Below are 8,375 nucleotides of genomic sequence, written 5' to 3'. Positions count from 1 at the left end.
CACGCGGGTTTTAACGAGAAAAGATTTGACCATCAGGTGGAGTGCCACACGTGCTGGATCATTTTGCTTGAGGGGATCTGCGAGGGCTGTCAGAAGGAAAGAAAATGTTTTACAAATTTAATAACATCATCGGTCGGTTAGCACCATCCACCCAGGCAGGGGCCTATTCTCCACAGGTATGTTCACTGTTTTCATTCACGACGTTTACCGGCATCTTTCAGGTTGCGTAAGGTCAAGCGGTTCAGGTCAAATGGTCAAGAGCAAAAATACGCCAACTATGTGACAGTTTTATTGCTCATTATTGATTATGGACATCGGAGCGGCGATATAAGCTACTGAATGATTATAACATTCTGAAGAAGAAGGTATGAAATTAAAAAAAACTACGAAAAAACGTTAGGGTCAGTTGTACCCAACTCACGATGAGTCACGTCCTTTGACCGCTAGAAAGTAGGTGAAGGAACGAAGTGGCACAAATGTTTATTCAAAATAGAAGACCAGGATTTTTTTTTTTTTTTTTTTTACAATAAAACAGGAATTTGTTGAATGAGTAATGTGTCTGTTGTGGGGGGAAAATTAGAAATGTATGTGCAGGAATCTCAAACCTAAAAATAAAAAAGAAACAAAGGGGGAAGAAGAGAGGAGCAAGACACGCTTAAATCAGTTAGACGAGATCGGACATATTTGGACCCAAACACCCCAGTAAGCTAATATCCAATATCAGCACCCCACCCCTAAACAGTAAAAAGTAGATAAGCACTGCAAATGACTCTCCTGAAACGAATCCCCTTTCCTCAAGATAACCTCCAACTACAGCAAGACCTTTCATCCCTGAAACATTGCGAAGCAACCTGGAAAATGAGCTTGAACCCCAGCAAGTGCACAATTATCTGCATCTCCCCAAGCAAGAAGAAAGCTGTAATACCAAATACAGCATCCAAGGGCAGACACTGGAAACAACAGCATCCAGCAAATACCTCAGCATCACCATCACAGAGGAACTGTCATGGGGAATACACATTGCTAACAAGGGCAGCAGAGCTGTAGGTTCTCCAAGGTGAAATTTCTGCAAATGCTCTAATATTATTAAGTCAGCGACAAACAACAAGACCATGATCTGACCAGTCTTCGAGTTTGCATCCAGTGTTTGGGACCTGACCTGTCAGAAAGATATCATGCTGCTTGAGATTAATGAGAAAGTGCAATGCAGGGCAGCTTAATATATTGTCAGTTACTACAGTGGTGGGACATCAGGCTGTGTGAACATTTTAGTCAGTACGCTGCAGTGGGGGCTCCACACAGAAAGAAGACAACAGTGACTACAGCCGCCTCACCATGCTGTGCAAAATCAATAACAGTATGGCTGACATTGATTGATAAGTCCTTATTTTACAGTAAATGGGATAGCCGGACAAGTGGAGCCCAAAGACTGTTCCAGGAATGAACCACCCACCCAGCCCTCTGCAATAGCTTCTTTCCTAAAACCCTGCACCAGTGGAACAATCTGCCACCCAGCCTCATGGATACTCCTTCATTGGAGCTCTTCCAGGGTGGTCACGGTCAACAAACTGGCTTAGCTAAGGACAACCAACATAGTAACTAGCAGCATGATGTGTGCATAGTTTTAACCTTTTAGATCAAGATGTTTCTGAGCTATAGGCCACCCACTTAATGACTCATCATACCGAGTCAGATCAACTGACTCAATACCGCTGGACTAGACATGTACATTCATGAGAACCCAGTCCAAGCCAAGAAAGAAGAAGCAGATGTGCATGCATCATTAGTTAGATCAAATCATATGATCTTAATAAAACTTATTGAATGGAGTGATATATCATGTTGAGAACAAAAAGCTATAGAGAGTTTAGATCAGGGTCGAGAGTTCAAGGTCACAGTGACTATGGTACAGTGGGAAAATGTAGAATTGAAATGAGGTTTGGGGTTTTCACCCAATTTTTATCAAATATGATAGTAGATGCAGAGACTGGTTATAGCTGAAACATCATTCTGAGTGACTCAAGTGAAGGTCAGAGTTCAGAGATCAATGTCACAACAGTGTGCCAAATGATATGATTTTTTATATTGTCCTTTTCTTGTACCCCCCCTTGATGAAATCAATAAACGGGTGTCACATGGAGTCATGAAGGCCTTGCCTCTCTCCTTTTTTTTTTCATTTTTTTTTTCATTATGAAATGATTATAACTATTGGGAACTATTACTATTCAATGACAGTTGACGTTTTTGTTACTTCCAGGGCTTGACACCACTGGCACGAGAGCCTTCTGTGATCACCTTTGATTCTAAGAAGACCAAGCCCGTGCAGGAGCCAGCCATGACTATGTCGAGGCCAGCTAGCTCTGCTCCTGCTGCTGCTGGGGAGCCATTGGGTGTGGTCCCTACCCACCCCCGCTACCAGAGGGTTGTTGAGCTGCAGAATGTATTTTTGGTAAGCTGGGTTTTGTTGTTGTTGTTTTTATTTTAACGGTAAATTAGGCAGAAATTGTTGTCTTATTTTGTTTCCCTGCAGAAATAGAATTGTGTTTCTAGCAATCTGTGTTTAAACTAATCTAACCAAATCCCAATTTGTCTTTTTCTATTAATTCAGGGAATTTATTTTTAACTTGGTCAATGCCTGTAAGACATAGCTGATATTGTACACAACATGTTGCCATAGTGCCTGTAAGACATCCACTGCATCTGTTCTGGTTTGGGTTTTTTTCATCAGAGATCAGTTCAATGAACATTTACACTCTGACTCGTTTGGTTGATTGTGTTATTAAAATACAATTTAAATGGGCATACATAAGGTAGATCTAGAAGACCCCTTTCTTCTTGATAATGATTTGATAGCTGGAGCTCATGAACATGCAACAGCGTAGAAAGGGATCTTGCTTCATTTGTAAAAGTGGCTTCATTCTGTGATGGTGGGAACAGATATATATTATTGCACAAAAAATATCTTCACTTTGAAAAGCCTGAATAGTTATTTGCATTGTTATTAGTTATGAAAAAACAACCACAGATACAGAATCTTTTTCATTTTCCTTTACAAAAACATTCACATTCTTTATAGTCTAATCTTTGTGTGTATCCAGAATATTTTTTTCATTACCTCAGAATTCTCAAAATTCCCTGACAAAGGAAGAACTTTCTTATTTTGTTTACAAAATTCCCTGGCACTGAACAGGTTAAAATCAATATCTGGCCAATTACATTTATCCAATTGATACACCTATGTTTGTTCCATTGTTTAAATGTAACTATGCTTCATTAATTTTTAGGTCATACAGCGAAAACCTTGAGTTGGACTTGAGTTGCCTTTTAATTTATATAAGTAAATATATTACATTATAATTTGAATTTCTGCATGACTTTCCACTATTATGAACTCAGCTGAGTAAGTTAAACTTAACGAACTCCTACTTTCATTTTGATGACTCCTTATAAGGCTTGCAAAACTGTCCTGATAATTGGCATGATGCATGACTTTTTTGATTTTTGTAATTCAGTGTGCATCACAAGTTAGTATATACACTATAGTATATAATTATAAAAATTACAATGCCCATGTATGCACATGCAATCATGTGTACACACATTAAACATTAAAAAAAAGATAATAATCATACACACACAAACACACACAAACACACACACACACACACACACACACACACACGAACACACACACACACATTTACATTACACTCCACAGCCACTCACTCATACTGCACATTCACATTTTTGTACATGTAGACACAACACACACAAAATTCAACAGTTGCGCTTGCACACATCATATTACAATTTGTCATATAGAACACACTCACATGCACATACGCACACACACATACATACACTCCTACAGTTATACTTTCAGTTCATTATGACTGGATTTTTTTTTTTCCTGCAGAGAGATGACGGAATGATGGTGTGGCAGAAATTTCCCCGTGACCGTGCTGTTTACTACGTCACAATTGGTTTACTTGTCGTCGGCTCTGCTGCTCTTGCTGGCCAGCTCTACAAGTGGTCCTTCCCCAGGAAAACTCAGGACTAATGACAGTCGTTTTTTAGCATGTAAGTTCCGTTCTTGTGTCCTTGTTATGTCGTGTCCAGTTTTGTTTGTATGAGAGGAGAGAAGAAGGTCTTTCTCATTTTTGACTCACTTGTGATAACAAAGTGACTGTGTAATAACCCATTTTTTGGTTGTCTGTGTCAATGTGTCTGTGTGTATGTAAGTCGGTATAGATTTAAACAAATTAGTTTTCTTTGAAACTACTTTGTCAATAGCAAATTTTTAATAAACATAGTGAAATAAAACCTTTCCTCTCATACCATTGATAAGTTAATTTAAGTCTTCTGGATTAAACTGCATTTCCGGATCATGAACAATTTATTTTGTTGAGGTTCTCAATCCTGAAAATATCAAATATACTGGGCTCTTTCCAGTTAGTTGCCAGAAGGTTTGTTTGGGTTTAAAGATGGTATGACATAGTTCTTCATGTTTATAATTAAAAGAAAAGAAAAGAAAATCTGATTCAGGACAGAACACTCAGAATAACACTTTCTACACCATCAATCTGTTAATTATATATATATTTTTTAAAAGTGGATATATATAGAATTAGCTAGAATAAACATTTAAAAAAAGAAAAAGAAAAAAGAATCAACAGCACCCTTCAGGCAGAGCTTTCAAAGTTTCAGTAGGCCTAGCATATGCCAGTCATCACAAATTTGGAGAAAATGGCAACATGTTACAGTGTGCCTTAGGTGACCTTAGTTTACCTAACTTTATAAGTAATGCAATATTTCATGCTAAAAATCAACAGCTTTAAATATTAACTTTGGATAACAGGGTGCAGATGTGCTTTGGTCTTGTGGTAAATCTTCTTGTTTCCAAGCATAACTTACATGGTTTAATACAGATCTATCTATGGGCTTCTTTGTTTGTTGTTGTTTTCTTAGCTTCATAATGTTTTTTTCTTCTCATGATTCCTTTATATATATAGAGAGAGAAAGTTCACTGTATAACGTGTGTGTATTGCAAGTGACTCTTGAAGGCTGTGTCTCTCTTGTGAAACCAATTTGGAAATTTTTATTTCAGTTTTAACCCTAGCTCACATGTATTACTAAAAGTAAAACTAAGTTGTTATCGTTTGTTTTCTAATTCTATTGTCCGTTAAAGGTGTTACTGTATTTTAAACAATGAAATGATTAAATTAGAATTATTTTCCTCAAAAAGAAAAAAAGTAAATATGCATCAGGAATATATAATTCCTGCATTTATCATTTTATGTAAGCGCAGGTAACACTCATTATATGTCCTTAGATTTACATATTAAAAACTTATGTGTGGACTTAAATATTATGAAAGAAAAAACAAAAACAAAAGAAAAGAAAAGACAGAAGGAAAAGAATTTATCTCTACCTCATCATGTCCCATGTGAAAGAAAAACCCAATAATAATACATATGTGTCCGAAAAAGATATATCACTAGAGATGTACATTAATTTTTAGTTTATTGCTATCACAGAGGGGAAAAAAAAAGGAAAATAAGCAATCGAGCATACATTGATACAAGCAGGTGGATCACTAGTGGTGTCACCAGGTTGAAAACTTCTGACAAAGACAGAAATAGACTGAAGCGTTGAACTTAAAATTTGCCTGTATGTAAACAGCCACTTGCCAGTTTTATGTGAGCTGCCTTATATTATAAATCTTTCTAGCTTTTCACTTCATTAACCAATTCAAATAAAGAAGTGAAAGTAAAAAGACAAGGTGAAACAAAATTGTTTGGAAGAAAACAAGTTGTTAACTGAAATGAGTGTTATAGCATCTCAGGGGGTGCTCAGCCTTTCTTTAAGTCCTCTGCAAGAGAGGTGTGATCTTTAACTTCAGTTCAGCCAAAGAAAGTGATGGCCATTTCGTCCTGGGAGGATGCCTCAGGCCTGCTGTGCTTCCTCCGCAGCACACAGCCTGAAAATTGAGTGAAATAGCAGACTCATGGGTCTTACCAAGCCATAAACATAATGACAAAATTGTAAATGGCCATCACTTACTTCGGTTGGAGTCAAACACTTTACATCTCTTTGGAGGTTATCGAAGGTGAGATTCATCAGCAGGATTTGAGTAATAAATTTTGTTTGCAACTCTTTTATTGGACTTTAAATTTTCTTCTAAATAAAACAATGTTGTTGTTTTTTAACATCACTTTTACATTGATTAACATTTTGAAATTAAACAGTCACTTTATGGGATTGGTGTAAGTTGTTCTGTCTGTCTTGTCTGTATGTTGTATCTGTCGGTCTATCAACCAAAGCAATGCTGACACCCATTAGCTTTGAAGAGTCAAGTCTGGTACACTGATCAGCTATTTAACTTAAGTTGAACCCTTTTTAAGACGTATCCTTTATTGAGGTACACATTATGTACAGATACTGCCACCACAAGGAACTGTTGTTTTATAATTTTGATAAACCACCTTTAAACTCAGTGACAGACTTGAGAAGATTGTGCAAATGCTTCCTTTAACATGTAGAAATGGGACAGTGAGATCAATTATTTCTCTCAAATTCAGACAATGATGCTTCATTGTGTCATTATCATCAGTTACATCAGCTTCAGTCATCAGGGTATCATTATAAATTGTTATGTATTACAGTTGAACTTTGAACTTGAAGAGGAGGCAGTATGTGGGTCTCTCTCTCTCTTTTTTTTCCTTCTTCATCTTCATCCCTCATTTCTTCATTACCCCCACACATGCACAATATATCCATGTACATCAGTGTGGACATATATACACATGACAAACACACAGGGCAGACACATACATAAAAGTGCATAATTATAAATCCATCTCATTCAGTCATTGTGATTTTATCTCTTATTCAGTATTAGTGTATCTGCCCCATGTGTGACCAAAAAATAGAAAAAGAAAAGCAAATAGGTACTCAAAGCAGATACCCAGTGAATCTATATTTGAATATGTCACACATGGACATAGTCATTGTAAACATGTATAGATCTATCTGTGCATGTGGTTCTGTTTGTATCTGAGCATGTGGATTGTGGTTTAATCTATAAGTTACAAATAAGTTATGGTAATTAATTCAAAACAAGCAGTGTATCTAACTCAATATTTCAGTGGTTCTTTACCACCTTCCTCTGGATATGTCATAGGTCTTTCCTTGACATTATATCTATACATTTATGATTTATATGCTCGTAAAAAGAGCAGGGAACATGGCCACTGTATGGTAGTGCTTGACTGAGTTGAGCTGATATACTTTTAAAGACATTACATTGGATAGCCAGTTGAGAATTAACACAACAGGCTTTGCATGATATCATTCACTCAGGTTCATTGTCATCTTGATAATGGTATTGTTGCATTAGGACTGTTGTTCAGAATAAATTAATTTGGTTCATTATCAGTATCACATTGGTATTGTTGCATTTGGTCTGCCTGTCTCTATCTTGTTTTCTCTCTCCTTTTAAGTGCAGAGACAGAGTTGATGAATAGTTCAAAGTGCCCCAAGAAGCTAACACTTTTTTCCCTTTCTTTTCAGAAATATCCAGCTTCTGACCAGACCAAGAAGTGTGATATTTTAGTTTTTATATCTGTTCAAATCATGCTGTCTTTTTGTGACCACACTTTTAACATCTGGTTTATAAATCTTTATGAACTCAGGAATCGTTGTGTTTACTGTTTTGTAGTGGATCATTGGATATAATGAAGTCATGGTATTGCAATGGATATTATGAAGTCATAAAATCTCAGGATTTGCCGTTTGCTTTATTTATATCCTTGTGAACTTTTAGAGTGTGCTTTGGTTCCTCCACCTATACTAATGACAGAACTACAAGTTACATGTTTTATCCTACTGCAAAGTTATTTGTATGTAATTATTGCTATACAGATCTGCAGTGTAGTAATAAACTTAATGAATTTTGTTTACCTCGTCTTCTGGTGGTTATTCATTTCATAAGTGTGTGATGTTGGATTGGGTGCTGGTGGTGGTGGTGGTGGAGAGAGAGGATGTGTTCATGTTAGTTGTACACTTGCTTGGTTTTTTGTTTGGGCAAAATTATTGTTGTTTAAAACAAAGAATTTCATAAAAGCTGTGAGTACTGTTGTAAAACATTGAGATTATTGGACATCAGGATGACCAGTTGGGCTTCCTTAACAGCTATGTGGGTAATCAGTATTGCAAAGACGTTACCATTTCTGTGGGAACAACCAAAGAATTCTGGCCAATGAACCATCACCTGGTTCTCTTATTTTTGTAGACCACAGCATCATGGAGTCAAAATGAATGAAAATGTTTCCTGACAATAGCAAATAAATGCAACATTACTGTCCCCTTTAGAT

General features: G+C 36.6%; 1 protein-coding gene across 1 annotated transcript; it reads left to right on the top strand.

Moving 5' to 3' along the window:
• The first annotated feature begins 6 nt into the window (after positions 1–6).
• On the top strand, positions 7–7,961 carry LOC143295719 (cytochrome c oxidase subunit 7A2-like, mitochondrial). Its single transcript, XM_076607342.1, has 4 exons — positions 7–176; positions 2,258–2,449; positions 3,917–4,080; positions 7,573–7,961. The coding sequence occupies exons 1-3, from the start codon at positions 105–107 to the stop codon at positions 4,058–4,060; spliced, it is 408 nt and encodes a 135-aa protein (XP_076463457.1). The 5' UTR covers positions 7–104; the 3' UTR covers positions 4,061–4,080; positions 7,573–7,961.
• The last annotated feature ends 414 nt before the right edge of the window (positions 7,962–8,375 follow it).

This window comes from Babylonia areolata, chromosome 21 (assembly GCF_041734735.1).
Source record: "Babylonia areolata isolate BAREFJ2019XMU chromosome 21, ASM4173473v1, whole genome shotgun sequence".
NCBI lineage: Eukaryota > Metazoa > Mollusca > Gastropoda > Neogastropoda > Buccinidae > Babylonia > Babylonia areolata.
Note: the sequence above shows the minus strand (reverse complement) of the source record. Positions and strands in the feature narration are given on the sequence as shown.